General features: G+C 56.0%; 1 protein-coding gene across 4 annotated transcripts in view; it reads left to right on the forward strand.

Annotated features, from left to right (window-relative positions):
• The first annotated feature begins 317 nt into the window (after positions 1 to 317).
• Positions 318 to 16,382, forward strand: part of SIK3 (SIK family kinase 3) — a 54,007-nt gene continuing 37,942 nt past the window's right edge. For 3 of the 4 annotated variants that reach the window (XM_034069461.1, XM_034069459.1, XM_034069462.1), the window contains exon 1: positions 341 to 453. Coding sequence is in view for 1 of the 4 variants with exons in the window: in XM_034069463.1 (XP_033925354.1) it covers positions 322 to 453 (132 nt within the window). In the remaining 3 variants the exon portion in view is untranslated. Of the gene's footprint in view, positions 454 to 16,382 lie in introns of all 4 variants that reach the window. The other variant, XM_034069463.1, reaches the window with a different exon arrangement.

The following is a 16,382-nucleotide window of genomic DNA, read 5'->3' on the forward strand; positions in this document are numbered from 1 at the left end:
GGAGGGGGGGGTGTGTGTCCGCTCCCCGTTCACCTTTTCCCGGCGTTTTAGCCCCAAAATCTTGGCACGGATCCCCCGCTCCACAAGGGGGCGCCACGCGCTGCCATCCTCCACCAATCAGAGCCCGGAACGGCAGCGCCTGCGTCATTAACCCCGCCTCCCCCCGCGGTTGCCATGGTAACACCCCCCCCGCGGATGAGCTCACGCGGTGCCGCAGCCCCGCGGGGGGGGGGGGGGTTTGCTCCTCGCGACAAGATGGCGGCGGCGGCTGCAGCGGCGGCGGCGGCGAGCGGCGCGGGGGGGCCCCCTCCGGCCCCGCGCATGGCCCCGGCCCCGCCGCCCCCGCGGCCCCCCGGGCCCGCCCGCATTGGCTACTATGAGGTGGAACGGACCATCGGCAAGGGCAACTTCGCCGTGGTGAAGCTGGCCACGCACCTGGTGACCCGCGCCAAGGTGAGCGGCCTGCGGGCCGGGCCCCGCCGCGCTGCCCGCACCGCACCGGCCACGCTCGGGGCCGGGCCGCCGGGCCGCGGCCTGCGCTGACAGCGGCCCCGCTGCGGCCTGCGGAGGGAGCGCGGCCTGCGGCGGGGCCCGGTACGGGCGGTGGGAGCCGAGCGGAGCGGCTGCGGCCGCCGTGGGTCGGTTCCTCCCCGGCTGCGGGGGAGGTGGGAGCGGGGCTGGGAGCGGCAGGACCCGGGGAGCCCCATGGCCGTGCACCGTGGGCACGCTGGAGCTGTGGCTGTGCCCGGTAACCGGTGCGGTGACTTGAGGGGCTGCTCAGGAGTCAGTTACACCGGGCAGCTCTGGCCACAGTTGCGTTGTATTTGCCTGCCTGAGCCCTGGTTCTGTGCCTTCGAGCGGCCACTGCTTCCCCCATGGTAAGGCTGAGCTTGACTGATGGAGACGAGGGCGATGGGGTCAGGGAGAGCGATCCCCTCGAGCCGGGGGGCATCACCGGGCTGTGATGCTGCTCCCCTCCGCCTTCGCCGAGTCAGGGTTGCCTCGGAGCGGTGCTTTGCAGAGCCCCAGAGCAGGGGCTGCTTTGTGCATGGGGACGGTTGTGTTTTCTGTCAGTGGCAACACGCACCCAGCCCTGCTCCGGCAATCCCGGTCTGAGGCTCCTCGCCTTGCTCGGGGAGCGCCTGTGCGGGGCTCGGGGCTCAGCTCCGTGCCGGAGGGGCGGTGGAGGCTCCGGCTCCAGCTCCAGCGCCGCTGCCCCCGAGCCTGGCGGAGCGGCAGCGTTACTGCAGCGGGGGGGCCGGCGGGGCGCACGTCCCCTGCGCTGCTGCGGGAGGAGGGCCCCGGCAATACCGGTGCTGGAGCAGCGGCCCCGGAGCCTGCGCTGCAGCTGGAACCTGACCTGGAAGCGGTCGGAGCTCCGAGGTTGGGTTTCCTCTCCAATCCCAGCCCGTGAGGAGGAGCGTGAGCACAGGGATGGGGTTTGCCTGGGAGCCCTCCGGGGGGGTCTTGAAGTGCTTTTGCTGCTGCTGGGGCTGTCCCTGTGGGCTCTGCGAGAGGAGTGGGAAGGGAGGAGGTGCTGCTTGCTCTAGCGCTGCTGGTGGTGAGGTTAGAGGTGGGTATCGGTGCCAAATGCATTGGGAAGGGTGAAGGTTCTTTGGAATGGCAGCAGGAGTACCAGTAATGCTGCCACGAGCTTGTTTTCATCACGGAGGTACCCACGAGGGTTTAACCTGATGGAAAGGACTGAGGAGGAAGCAGAACATCCCGGTCAGTGAGGTGGAAGAGTTCTCTGCTCCCTGAAGGTGAGCATGGCCCAGTGCTGAGCCTGCTGGCAGCCCCTGCAGGAGGTGAGCTCTCCTGCCGGGATCTGCTCGGCAGCATTCGGATATAGCCACAAATCCCTGCACAGCCCTGACCCTGGGTCACAGCTCTTAGAGAGAAGCTGGTTTGTATTCTCTTTGCCTTAGAAAAGGGAAGCAGGGACTGGTTTGGTGGCTGTTCCCTTATGGAAGGCCTGGGGTTTCCAGGTGTCCTGAAGCAGAGGCTGTGCCTCCTGCCATAGAGGAGGACTGCGTGTGCTGTGTGTGCCTGGCACATCGTGCTGACACGGGACATTGCACTTTACATACAACTGCATTTCACAGGCTGGATGTGGGTCAGCAGTGTTGGGATGCTAAGGAAGGGGAATGTTAATGATCCTAAAGGGCAGGAGGCCTGTATTCATCATTGTCTGTGCTGGAACAGGGGAGGGAGCAGTCAACAGTTTATGTATTAACCGAGCTAGCAATTTACATTCAGTGCCTGGCAATGCAGAGTTGGAGCCTTGTGCTCTGAGAGCTGCTCTCGTGCAAGGCAGGAGCTGGAGCTGCTTCTCCAACTGGGGCTGATGAATGGATTGGGCACCTGCAGGACGTCTCCTGCAGCTCTCCTGTCCCTGCCTCTGCAGCTTCCACAAGAAACCCTTCCTTGTGGCTCTTTGAAAGACTTGAGTGACCCCAATGGGCTGTTTTCCACATGAATTCCAGTTGCAAATCACCCAAGTGGCTTCTTGGAATCCCAGCTCTGTTCAGGTGCTGGAGCTGGGTTTAATGCCACATTTGTCATAAGGGCTGGTCAGTGGATGTTGATGGAGAGGACTGTCTGCGGCCCTTGTGTTCTTTGGATGATGTGTCTGACTCGAGGAACTGCTGGGGATGAGGAGGGAGGAGAGGGGCAAAGCAAGGAGCAGGTTTGACTGCTTGTACGTAACAGCATCTGTGTAAGGGGCTACCTGGAGTTGTCTTACAGGGTAGGAACCCAAACCTGTGGTGCTGTAATCCTTGGCAGCACACAGCCCCTCTTGCACCATCACGTCCACCAGAGGAAGATGAGGATGAAGCTGGTTGTTTCTAGGGTTTTAAGGAGCTGAAGCCTTTTCTGGAGAACAGGTTTTGCTGTGTGAGGCTGTTCCCTTCCATGACGGAGCTGGCCTAGGTTCTATGGCTTGTCTTTGGCTGAGCTGGAGTCACTCAGAACAATCTGCACTGGGGTGGTTGGAGGTGGGCTCTGTGGCACTACAACCAGGTACAGATCCTCCTGGCAGACTCAGTCAGGCTTTGGTGCTCCAGGAGGGCTCAGTTTGGCACATGGTGGTGGCTGCTGTGCTGTGCCAGGCAGCCCCACGGGGAGCACAGCAAGCACCCCGGGTCGCTCTGTGCTGCTCTCACAGGTTAGCTCCCACCCAGAGGACTTGGTCAGCGCTGGCTTCCTAAGGAGCCATGGGAAGGCCACAGGGCCCCTGTCTCAGTCCTGTTCTTCTCCAGTGTGTGCTGGTGCCTCACCTGCCCTGCTTCTGTTCCCCTTGGCTCTACAAACGGCTGATGTCTCTTGGAAGGTGTCGTGCAAGGGTTTGGGGAGTGCTGGGGAGGCCTGTGAGGGCTTCCAGAGCCTGTGCTCTCCTTTGCCTTTGGAGGAGGGCTCTCCCTAGAAGGCAGTCAGGAAATAGCAGTATGTTGCTGGGAGACTGGGCTCCTTGTGTATTGGAGGCTCTGGGAGCAGCAGCAGCAGCTGAACTCCTTTGTCCCCGTGTCCTCTGGCTGGGTCATGTATCACTTGTGCCATTGCTATGGCGATGTGCTGCCAGCAGCTTGCCCCTTCGCACTCCCTCAGGACCACTGTGGAACACCAAAGGAAAGCTTGAGGAAGTTGCCAGCAGAGCAGGAGGTGCAGTTTGTGGTGGAAGTGCTCCCCAGCTGAAGGGATCCTTGTGGGAGTTGTCACTTCCCCTTGTAAGTGTGTTGAGTGCTGTTGTGTCAGTCCCATTGCCTGTGTGACACAAGCAGGATGCTGCCTTCAGCTGAAGGAGCACAAGGAAGGGTTAAACTGACTCAAACGTCTCCCTTTGGAGCTCGTTTAAGCAGAGCAATTTGGAACTTCTCTAGTTAAGCCATCGCAGTGTTTATTGCAGATGGGGCCTTTCTGCTGATCCCAGTCCAGGGGTTTAATGTGCTGCATTAACACTTAAATGAAGAAACCGCTGGCGGGTGATTCATTACTGGTCATTATGGGTCTTTTTCTAGTAACTCTGACTGGAGTGTCTCTAGTTGAGGCTAAACCTCGCCCTCTGCTAAATGGCCATCAAAGGGGCTCCATAAAAAGGGAATTATGTGGCTTCAGCCAAGTTTCAAAGTAGTCGAATCATCTGAACCCACACAAACCAGCTCCCACAGCCAATGGAGCTGAGAATAGCGCAGTGTCTGCTGCATGTGGGGGGCCAGGGGCGCTGGGCAGAGACCTGGGGCAGCCCCAGCATCTGTCTCCAGCCTGGATCCCATCCTGCTGCAAGCCCATCAGCACCAATCCTTGCTGCAGGTAACCTCTGCTTGGGGTGGATGGAGGGATGGCCCAGATGCTGGTGCTGTGTCACACAGAGGATGGCTGCTCTGCTCGGGGATGGAGAGTCCTGTTGGAAGGGGTCTGAATGAGACTGCTGAAGGGCTTCAAGGCTGTGAAAGCACCCGTGGATTTGTGCAGCAGGAAGGGAGGATGCAGGGTTTGGGCAGGGTTTTCCTTACCCAGACAAGGCTCTCTCAGCCTCTGCTCATTCTTTTGACTTTCTGCTCTGGCTCTTCCTGGAGAGGCTCTCCCCCTGCAGGGAATGAGTGCAGGAATACCTGTGTAATGTGGGCAGCGATGGGGCTGTGAAAGCCAAGGCTATGGGATTCACTGTGAGGCTCAGGGGTGTGCTCTCATTCAGCCTGAAGTGAATGTCGGAGGTTTTCTGCCTGCACGGGGCTCATGGGTTAGTTCCAGCCCCATGTTTCTGGCCCCTCTCAGGGCACCCTGGCTTTCAGGCCCTGAGGCTTCTTGCTGCTGGGTGAAAGCACCTGAATGGAGCTGATGAGGCTTCACCTAAAAACTAATTGGAGCGTTTCACAACATCTGAGGCTTTTTAATGGAAGGAGTAAGTTGACAAGTTGTATGTAATTGTGTGTGAAGTCTGACCAGGTAACAGGCTGCAGTGCAGCCCTCATCCTCATGGGAAGCTGGTTCCCAGCCCTGGGATGGAAGGATGCAGCCTGCTCAGCTCTGGTGCCCTCGGAAGTCGGGAGCTGGTGTGCAGGTTAGCTCTGTGAGGGCAGTGTGTGTGCCTGTGAGCGAGGAGGGGGGTGCACAGATCTGTACATACCATGTACGGCTGTACCAGGGGCAGTACCGTGCAGAAAGAGGCACTGATCTCTAACCTGTCCAGTTATCCTTGCGCTGAAGGAGTTGGGGTTTCTTTTGCTGATCCCTGTGGTGGTGTGAACATGTATGAGTGGCTGAGGAGCAGCTGGAGAAGAAAAGCATCCCTCTTCCTGCTCTCCAGGTGTGCTGGTGGGAAACCCTTGGCTGTAATCTCACAAGCGGCTCTGTCAGGGTCATCAGCCAGCGCTAGTGCCAATGATGGGCTCCTGACAGCACATGTTGTGGTTATTGTACAGCTGAGCTGGCACAACTGGTCCTTTGCACACCTCAACCTGTCATGAAGCAAATCGAGCTGTTACCAGTAGCCATTAAGGAGCATGTTCCTGGCTGCACAAAGCCTGTCTGTGCTCGTGCATCTCCAGCATCTGACACAGTGAGATGGTTGTCAGCGAGGCAGCAACTGTGGGGTTTCAAGCTCCTGCTCACTGGAAGCCAATAGAAGTCCTTCTGCTTCCCTCCCTGCAAGGCTCTGAAGAGCTGGCTTCTGTGGAGGTGGCTTTTCACTGGAGCTGCTTTGGGAGGTGTCCGATGGAAACCCCAAAGACTTTTCCTTCCTGCTGCTGAGCTCTGTTAGAACCCAAGCACGGAGCTGCTGCAGTGGGGTGCTGGCTGCCCTGGCTTCATGTGGGGAAGCCTGTGCTTAGTCAGAACAAGATGTGAACAGCTTCTCATCCCAGCACACAGTAAAAAGACAAGCAAAGACTGACTATGGGTGGTTTCCCACTCAGGCACTTCTGCCATTTGAGTCATTTGGTGGGCAGCGTGGCCTTGAGCTCCACTTCCCATTGTATGTGTGTGTGTTGGTCCTGGCTTGGTACCACAGACAAACCTGGGTTGTTGCTGTCACCACTGAAACAGTTGGATGTGAAGTTGGCTGCTCCTTTGTGTGAGCCCAGAGGAAATGGTGATGGTTCAGGAATTGCAGTGTGGGATTTGAGACTTGCACTGCTGTTTTCAGGACAAGGGTAGGCTGCAGCCTCTCATCGTGAGGCTCAGTAGATGGTTCAGTTCCTCTAAGTAAGACATGGCAAAGCTGCTGCTAAAGCAGCAGCGGCCTGAAGGTCACACTTGGTTTGAGCATGTCAGTGCCTTGCTGTGAGCAGCATTGCTCTGTGCTGCAGGTCAAGCTTCACAGCCTTGGAAGCTGATGGGAGCGTGTGGCAGCAGGACTCCAGGCTTGGCTCCCAGGTTGTCCTAAGGCTGGGATTATTGGGGACAGGCATGCGGGTTTGCCTCCTAGAGAGGCATCGTTGGAGGGTGTTCAAATACCTTGAACTTGCCTGGGGCTCAGTTTAAAGGCTGGTGGGGTTAGGATGCGAGATAAGCTCTTGCGTGTCCTGGGAGGACAGGAATGGAGTATCCAAGTCATCCTGCTGGAGATGAGGGAGAGGGATTTGGTTTGGTGGAAGTTTAAGGCTGCTTTGGAAGGTGCTGTTGGCAGTGACCAGCTGTTGGCTGACTGTTCTTCACCCGTGTGTGGCTGCTGTCACCGCAGCCGTGAGCAGAGCAGCAGAGGTTTGTAGTGCAGCAGGAAATCAGTGGGAAAACCAAATGTGTCAGAGCCTTCACCATGGCAACCCAGCCCTGCTCGCAGCACGGGGAGACAAAAGCAGGTCAGGGCTGCATGGAGCGAGGTGGGGCCTGCTCCAGGCTCTCCCAAACCTGCCCCTTCATTGTGGGGCAGGAGCAGCTGGTAAGGTGGGGATGGACTTTGGGGTTTGGCAGCGGGGACTGGACATGGGTTCTGCTGCTGTCAGGGCTGCTGCAGCAGAGTCTGCCTTGCTGTTCAAAGGCTGCAGTGATGGGAATGTTTTCTCAACTCCAGCCAGCCATTCAGATTGTTTACCTTGCCCTGAGCACTGCCTGGACACAGCAGAGAGCAGCTGTAACCCTGCTCTGTTCCACAGAGCCCCGTTCACTTGCTTAAGTCTTGGGCTTGCATTTGTACACATCCTCAGGCTGCACTAGCACCACATCCTGCTCTGATGGCACATCATCATTTGTTCTTCTGCCTTCTCGTTCTGTGTTCCAGCGCATCAAGCTCTTCAGTGAGGTCAGCAAGAGAAGGGCTGAGTAGCACAGCAGCAGCAATGACACATGGAAGAGCTGCTTCTGTGTCCCTGCCAGTGTCTCAACACCGCTCGTGCCTGGGTGGCTGGTTCAGCCAGGCCCCAGCAGCTTTCAGCCCATGCTGCTGCTCTGGAGTTGTTCTCCCCTCGTTGAGAGGGATATTAAAAGGTTTCTGGTTTACAGTTACAGACCTTGCTCTGGCCGGAGGAGCATCGAAATTGATACAGCAATTACTGCTGGGCTCGTCACGGGTTGTGGCTCTCGCATGCTTCAGGAGGCACAAGTGGCAGTGGCTGGAGCAGTGCCACCAGCGAGGCGGCCACGGGCTTGCAGCCAGGCCCTTCACAACTGCGCTGAGAGCAAGGATGTGCTCCAAAACTTGCTTATTCCTCTCATCTCCTCTTTGAATCTGGCCTTGAGCTGGCAGCTGAGGTGGGGTTTGTCTCTGTATAATGGTGTGTTTTACCCCTCTGCTTCACTCTGTGCTCCTAGTCTGGTGTTAGAGTTGGCTTGGCCGTGTCACTGTAGGTACCAGGCTTCCCCCAGACATGGCTTGGAGTTGCAGTTAACAGGTACACATCTCTTCCAGCTGTGGTAAGGAGCAGCCTGTCTGTGATGGCACAACCAACACGCAGCGGTGACCAGGCCTGGCCATCCCAGCCCTCCCTCCATAGGGAAAGGCGGCTTCCTGGTGGATTTGCATCCCGAGCCCGTAGTCAGCAGTTTGGGCTTGCTGTGGTAGGGTGCCCTGGCTTGTTCGGGTGAGTCATCATTCAAATAGTCACCCAGCAAACGTGCTTGTCCAACCAGGAGCTGAGCACAGCACCCAGCAGGCGATTGCAGAGCCGGTTACGTGGCTGAGGGAAACAGCAAAGCACCTCTCGCTTCGCTGTGTGGAGGTCTCCGAAAGCCTCCTGCATGCTCTGTGTGGACAGAGCTTCCTTCCTGTGCTCTGAGCTCAGGTCCTGCTGGATGGGAGGGAAAAGGGATTGTGTTTTCCTCACTGGGACCCAGAACAAAGGCTGCTCTGCAGAGTCTCCTCTCTCAGCTCTACCTCTGAGTTCAGGGGTGAAGTTCAGGGCCGGGATGCTCCAGTTGATTAGAACAGGAATATCAGCTCCCAGTTAAAGTGAGGAATAAGATTGCTTTGTATCTTTTGCTTTTTCTTCTGTTGAATGTGTTCCGTGATCTCACACAGCAGTTCCCTTCTGTAGGGTGTGATGCTCTGGGGCCAGTTCTCATTGTGCAGAAGAGAGTGCAGGTGGCTCAGCACGAATGATGTGTGGTCAGGAGGTTGCTTTGTACTGAGCTGTGTGTTCAGTGTGGAGTTCGTGGCCTGTACCAGCTCCTGGTGTAAGGGATGTTTGATGTGACTGCACTGTCAGCCCCATGGACCCGCACAGAGCAGGTCCCCACGAGTGCAGCTCCCTCAGCCTGAGCACTCCTCCTGCCCACAGGAATCCCTCAGAGCCCTGCGCTGCCATCTCTGCCTCCTGCCCTACTGTCTTTCCAGGGATCCCTCCCCAGAACAGCCTCCTGTGCTGCAGAGCTGCTGCCAGAGCACCCTGCCTTTGGTTCTCATGCTGCTGTTCGTGTTGAGCAGGCATTCACCAGCCCCCAGTCCTCTGCTGAGCAGGAGCCACCACTGCAGTGCCACTGTTTTGGCTTTGGGTGATGTTTTCCTTTGCAATGGGCTCCTCTGTCCTTGGGCTTCATGTGTTTGTCCCTGGCTGTTGGAGGGCAGACACAGCAGATGCCAAGTGCAGCCTGGGCATGGGGCTGCTGGGCTGGGTCTGCACCGAGCTGCTCTAACTCAGGTCAAGTGGGCTGCAGCCCTGGGGCTGGTCACACACTGGGACATGGGGGTGCTGGTACTGCCAAGGGGTCCCTGGGCTCGGTGGCGCGTGGCTGATGGGAGCAGAATTCAGCCTTGCTCCTACCCAAAGGAAGAGCCATTGAGATGCTGCAGGAACAAGGGGAAGAAAGGAACCAGAATCAGTGCATCCTTGCTGTGTGTAATGTAGCCCTGTGTGCTCAGTCTCTGATTTCAGATGCTGTGAGTGTTGCAAAGAGCTTCTTGGGGAATGAAGGACTCTGGGATCCATTTAGCTCCTGTTGAGCTGCTGTGCACAAAGTACCTTTTCATAGCACTGCCAAGCCAGTTCTGTCCAGGGGAATGACGGCGAGGGCCTCTTTGCACGCTTGGGCATCATTCCAGAGTATTCCCGGCTCATGCACACACAGGAGAATGTTTTAAAAGCAAAGGAAGCCCTCAGCATCTCCTGGTGATGGTGCTGCAGTAGTTTTACAAGTCAGGCTCCTGGGGGTTCCCTCATTCTGTCCTCTCCTGTGATGTGCCTGAAGATGCCCCTGGGATCAGTGCCAGATACAGTGGTTGGAAGGCAGCTTGACTGATGCCCTCGGCAACCAGGTCGAGATGAGCAGGAGCAGATACAAACTACTCGGCTGCTGTTCAGGCTGATAGTGCCAGGGAAATATTTAGCACGTAGGTGACACTTGTAATCTTTAAAGCACTTCATAAACATTGGCTAATCCCACGGTGCAGCCCCAGGCTGGCACTGAGCTGCCTTCCCTGGAGAGAGCCCATGGCCCAAGGACTCCAGGAAGCTGTGAGAGCCAGAAGGGCAAGCTGTGCTCTAGGCTCTCATGGGGTGAGTGTGAACGTGGAGGACCAAGGAGGCAACTTCAGGCATCAGCACTTGGTTTTCTAGGAGTGGTTCGGTGCCAGCTTTTGAGTAACTCCTGATGTAAGAGTGAACCTGTGGCTGGCATGCACACACGTCAGCCTCCGCCTGACGCCGTGCTGCTGCTTTCCAGGGCCTGTGGCTGCCTTCCTCTCAGCCTCGGGTGGTTTCGGGCTGTCCGGGGCTGTCTGTGACCACAGGACATGCTGGGAGGCTCAGGCTGGCAGCTACAAGCTGTGCTTGGCTGTGGCAGGGGCTGTGGGAGGTTGATGCTCTGGGGCACTGCAGAGCTCCTCGGTGGGGCTGGGTTGTCTGTATCTGCTCACATTACCAGGCAGTGAGGCCCGGTGGCTGCACAGCCCTGTCTGTAGCACTGCTCTAAGGTGAGCTTCATTCAGAGAACACCGACTTCCTCCTTCACCCTTCCTCTCTTCCCCTGCCTTTGGTAGTGAGCTAAAACCTGGTACTTGGTTGCTAGTTGGGGTTAAACCACAACAATTCCAAACCTCCAAAACTTCTGCATTTTGGGGCTGAAAGCTGATGCTCCCTGAGAGCACTGCTTCCCTTCGTCCTCCATTGGAAGACGAGATCCCTTGTGTGGTGTCAAACTTGCTTCTGTTGCTGAGGACTCGACTGATGAGGGTTATGCTTTCCAGTGAGGCTCTTTGGGTTCCCTGATGTAGGTCTCTAGGAAGCGCAGTCAGTGAAACACTGCAGCTTAGAACCTTGCCTTCAGAAGGGAGCAGCAGGTGACTTTGGGCACAGGCTTGAGCTCAGGATGTGCTTTGCTGCAAGGAGAAGCACTGGATGGTTTCTGCTCTTCAGGAGCTTTCCCCAGCACCCTGCTCCCATGGGAAGAGCGTGTTTCCAGGCAGGACAGGCTCCTGGAGCATCGAGGTGCTCACGCCTGCACCCGGGTGAGCTCCAGTACCGCAGGGGAGTGAAAGGGAGATGGGAATCACGTTCCCTATGATCCCAAAGCCGAGCCACCTCCTGGGGCCTCGGGGCAGCCGTAGTGCAGCTCCGAGTGCTCTGCTCGGGGAGGGGATGGTGCTGCTCATGTTGGAACTGGGGTGCTGTGTAGGAAGGAACGTAAGATTTGTATCATCAAAGGCTGGAAGCAAGAGGGAACATGATTTTGTAGCCTGGTGATGAGGGAACTCCCCTGGGAGGGGGTAGGAATCAGCTCTCATCTGTGCTCCAGGGACTGTTTATGTATTTGGTGTTGAGAGCTGCTGGATGAGGCACATGTAGAGCTGCTGGCTCATAGGAGCCAGGGGGTTCGAGCACTAACGGGAGGGTGTGCTGGGATGGCTCAGTGCCTTGCACTGCTATTGTGGCTCACTGCACTTGCCTGGCCTCCCCAGGCTGTGCTGTTCAGGACAGGGACCTTGCTTATTCACAGCTGACTGCAAGGTGCTGAGTTACTAAGCACTTACTAAGTCACTAAGCACTTAGTAATTCACCACCACAAGTATTAACCAGCCACAGTCCTTGCGAGGAAAGCGTGTGTGTAGAGATAGTGCAGTGTTAGACAGCTTTCCCCCGAAGATGAGCTGACAAAGGACCAGTTCTCTTTAGATCTTGTGATTAAGAACCTTCCTTTCCCTTCTAATTCACTCCCTGGCTATCTCAGTTGCTTAATGAGACAGAGGAGTACCAAAGGCTGGCAAGGTGGGAAACGTGGCTGCCAGTAAAGCTGAACCCATGGCTTTATCAGAACCGGGGGGGAATCCTGCCATGTATTTGTCAGTAAAGGAGCCCACAGGGGAGGCAGAGCTCAGCAGACAGATCTTTTTGTGTTCTGGGGCATTGGCTTGTGGAAGGTGGGAAGGTGAGCCAGCTGCTCACTGCGGGCACAGAGCTAACTGCTTGCTGCTATCAGGAGAAGCTACGAGGGCGTTGTTGCCTGGAACAAGCCTGGTCCTGCAAGATTTTGTTTAGATAAAAGATAGAAAGAGCAGGGAGCAGTAACTGCGGCTGTTCGGGGAGCTGCAGGAGCCCCTGCTGCCTGCTGGGGTGCGCCTGGCCCTGGTGGCACCAGTGAGGAGTTAATGGTGGAGCACTGGGGACAGAAGACAGCTCGTGTGCACAGGGAGGGCCTCAGCTCCACGTAACCACGTCTGTTGGCACAAAGAGTCTGCAGAACCAAATTGCACAAGCAAGAGGCTGCCGGAGGCGATGAGGCTGCTGGCAGGCACTGATGGACCAGAGCATCCTTGGGTCTGGCTGTGCGCTGTTCATTGCGGTTCTTCTCAGCAGACCTCAGTGCAGTGAGGAGGGGGTTTAGGAGGGTGTGTGGCATGGGATGGTGATGCAGGGAGCCTGCCGTGGGTGAGGAAGTGATCTGCTTGTGTGCGCTTACCTTTGGTGTAAGTGTTGTAAAATCAAGGTCGAATGGGTATTGCAACTCGTTCTGTGACCCTCGCATAAAGAGCAGGCCCACGTGTAGGACTGCTGTGGTGCTGAACCTCTGTGATGAATTCCCTTACACAGCCACTGCAAAATCACTGCTCTGTAGCTGTGGATCTGCAGATACACACGTGTGTAACGCTGCATCCATGCTGCTGTCAGCCAGGACATGCATGGGTTCCTCTTTTCTCCTTAGGTGAGCAGCTCAGCGCTTCACCAAGCCTCTGCCAGCTCCTGGACATGGGGTTTCTTGTCCTGCTTGCAGATGTGAGTGCTCCCGTCGAGTGCATGTCTCTGGGTACAGTCAGAGTGGGGCAGAGCTGAAAACCAGGCGCAGGTACCATCCGGTGCCCAGGAGGTAGCCCTGCTGCACAAAGGCTTCTGACACTTCAGTGCTTGAGGTCTTGCTTTATGCTTTTTGACTCCTACCTGCTTGTTTTGCTGGGAAGTCATTGATGCTGATGCTCCTTTCCCCACACCTCTGCAGTGCTGTGCAGCTCAGGGATGAGTAATGCTTCTTAAAGGAGTGCTCCTGAACCTTTGATGCTGGATGCGAGATGGAGCATTGAATCTCTGCATTTTCCATTGCAGGATGACTGTACATTCCTATCAAGCAATGCATTTGACTCACAGACCTTCCCTACAAACCAGAATCCCTCTTCAGACCCTGGGAACAAAAAGGCTCTCGAGCACCAGCACAGGTGCCGTGTTGAAGGCTGTGTCTGTGCTTTCCGCAGCCGATGCTGTGCACAAACAGGTTGCAGTGTGAGGCTGTCCTTGAGCGTGCTTGGTTCCCTCACATTCCATGTCAGTGACGTGTGACAGCTTTTCCTTGCTCTTTCCCCAGAGGGCCTGGGCAGAGCTGTTTCCCCTGCACAGAGAGGCCAGAGGCTCCTGGAGCACAGCAATGGACGTGAGGAGGAAGGAGGGGAGAGCATGACCCGGGTGTGAGGCACAGCTCCAGTGCTGTGACTGTGTCCGGGAAGGTTATTCCAGGCAGTGACACACAGCACTGTGTCCTGCGCCTCCGATGGCATCCAGTACCTGCCCTGAGCCTGGATCCCCCATGTTTGGGTGTGAAGCTGCAGCATTTAAACTGTGACTCCTCTTAATGGGAGCTTCTGCAGTTCTGAGTGCTTCCAAGTTGTAATCCTGCTGGAATGACAGGTCCTGGGATGCGCAGGCTGCTTGCAGGTGTTAGAGCCTGACCTCTGAGCCTGAGGGCTGTGTGTGGGGATGGGAAGGGGAATGTAAGGAGTGGAAGGTGTAGCCCATGGGGAGTATGGTTCTGCAGAGCCTTGCTGACAGGAGGGACTTGCTCCCAACCAGGCTTGTGGTGTCTTTAGGAGGTGCACATCCTGGCCCTAGCTCACTGCAGCATCTCAGATGTCACTGTTAGCTATTCTCTAAGACTCCACCACATTCCATAAGCAGGGAAAAGTTCTTGTTTTCCCTGAGGCAGCTGGTGCATTTATGGAATTTCTGGTATGTGCTGGAGTAGAAACTCATTTTGTACCTGAATGATGGAAAGTCAAGCTAATAACATTGAAGCTCCATCCTGGAGAGATGGACCATGGTCTGCACCACACAGACCTGTGCCAGCTCTGCTCAGCTCATTCCTCTCCTCACTGCCCCAAATCGAGCTGCAAACAGGGAAAGCCCCTTTGAAGGCACAAAGTGAGGCTTGGCTTTCTCCTCTCTGGTTGCAATGGGGAGGGCTGAGGCTCTGCCTGTCACAGGGATCGCAGTAAGGTGCTTTCCACACAGCACAGCAGCAGCAGTGTGTTTGCTGGTGGAGCTGGAAGCGGTTGGCTGTGGTTCACATGCTCCAAAGGAGGAGCTGCCAAAGTGGATGGATAACAGCAGTATTGGGTGACTCTGCTTGGGAATAGCTTTCTTGAGTTGCTCAGGCTGCTTCTGCATCCCATTGGCTTTGATGGGGATGGAATGATCTCTGGTAGGGAAAGTAGATGTCCCTTGCACAGCTTCCACTCTCTAAAGTGAAAGTAACCTTTCAAAGTGACATTTCCAACCTTCTTGCCTTGGAAGCTTATTCACTGGCCTGGATGTGCTCGAAGATGTGCTCTCAGCTGCAGTAGCTCTTGGGAAGCAAATTGCAAACTCCCTGGGTTATCTGGATTCTAGCACTGAGAGCAGTGAGGATTTAGTGCTGCCAGACCTGCAGCTGGTAAACAAGCTGCTTTTACACCTGCATTTAAAGAGAGGGAGGAACAGTGATCACCTTGTGAGAGGGAGCGTCTGTTTTCTTGCTGGTATGCTTCAAGTTCATAGAAATCTCCCCTACTTCCTGGTAATCTGTCCCTGGAGAGCAAGGGCATCACAAGTGATGGCAGTGAATGAGCAGGGAGATGGGAAATGTGATCTGCAACCCCTGCAGGCTCCTCCTGCTCCTCCGTGTCAAGGGAGGTGGCATTTGTCACTGGGCCTTGCGTAAGGCTCTCCAGTGGCACGGGGAGCTGTGGAACGGGTTCAGTATGTGCTCAGCTGTGTAGCGCTCACATACAGCCCTGTGCAAGGGTTTGGGGTTACAGACCCTCTGTGCAGCTCCACAGGTACCTTCCTGTACTGCTGTGAGAGTTCCTTATGGAAGCCTTGCAAGGCAGCTCCCATCCCGACTTGGCAGCCTCTCAGTCTGCTCCTTGGGAGCTGCACATGTGCATCTTGGAGCAATTTACTCCTGCTTGTGTTTCTCACTACCGGAGCGCGGAGCTGTGCTGCAGACCTGTTGTAAGCCCCCGTAGATGGGCTTTACTTGTTTGGGGTTTGTTTCCTTGCAGCCTCCACATGTATAAAAGAGGCTTTGTCCTGCGTCGGGCCCTGAATTCCCATGTACAAGGGGAGGCATTGAGTGAACTCCAGGCTGTGGCTTTGCTTCCATGTGCCCCTGCTGCCTTCACCTGGATGCAGCGCTCGCCTCTGACTCAGTGTTTACTCTTCAGTGTTTAAACATTCCCTAGAAATTCAATCTTCCAAGCACATTCTGCTTCACACCAAGTGCCTGCAGAAGCCCAGTTGTGCAGTGCCTACGCTCGTGTATTGGCTGCTGTCTTACTCCCTCAGAACAGGATTTACGGTGGCAAAGCAAAGCAGCAGCCACAATTAGACTTTGGGTACTACAACACTACGGCTGCCTTCAACCTAGCCCTGTCTGTGCTCCAGAAATGCCTCTTGTCCCTTGCTGTAACTCAGAGCCGGGGTGCGGTGATGGTTACTTGGCACACGTTGATGCTGAGGGCAGGCAAACCCCTTGGACACCTTGCATCTGCCTTCCCAGTTGCTGTGAGAGTGCTGGTGCTCTGTCATGGTTTGGCTTTGAAGTGGGTTTTCAGCTCCTGAGAGGTTATCTGTGGGTTTAAGCCATCCCTACTGATAAGGGAAATCAGATACTGTTGTTGGAAGTGGCTTGTAGGCTGCTGGAGTGTTGGAGTTCAGGGCTACACCGAAGTGAGAGGGGATGCTTAGAACAGTGCTCTGTGCAGTTACTGCTGTGAATTCCTGACAAGCTGCTGTGTTAGGAAACAGGCTTCGATTTTAGGCTAATCCTTGTATTTCTGGAGGAAGATGCAGCCTTCCTAAATCTCCAAGAGGGTGGTACATCAACCACATGGAGCTTAAACACTGCTGTTCCTTCAGTGCCCATAGAGGCTCTGTCCTGAGCAGCATCCCTTGCAGGGCAGGATGAGTGGTGGTGAGGGGACATCCTGGCCAGGCATTCCATGGATGTGCTGCTTCCTGGGCAGTGCCACCTCCCTGCAGAGGTGCTGCTGGGACCAGGTTGAGGTTTGAATCTCTCTAGTGCATATCTATGAGTCAGTGCAAATCATGAGACATGAAGGTGCAGGGGCACGAGGAACGTTCCCCAGTCAGTGCTGCTCACACCGGCACCATCTGCTTTGCTTCTACTGCAAAGCAGGCACAGGATGGGGTGAGGAAAGGGCTGTCCATGGCTGGGATGTTTATCCTGCTCACTGAGGGTTAATGTGGGGC

The sequence above is a fragment of the Melopsittacus undulatus genome, chromosome 15 (assembly GCF_012275295.1).
Source record: "Melopsittacus undulatus isolate bMelUnd1 chromosome 15, bMelUnd1.mat.Z, whole genome shotgun sequence".
NCBI lineage: Eukaryota > Metazoa > Chordata > Aves > Psittaciformes > Psittaculidae > Melopsittacus > Melopsittacus undulatus.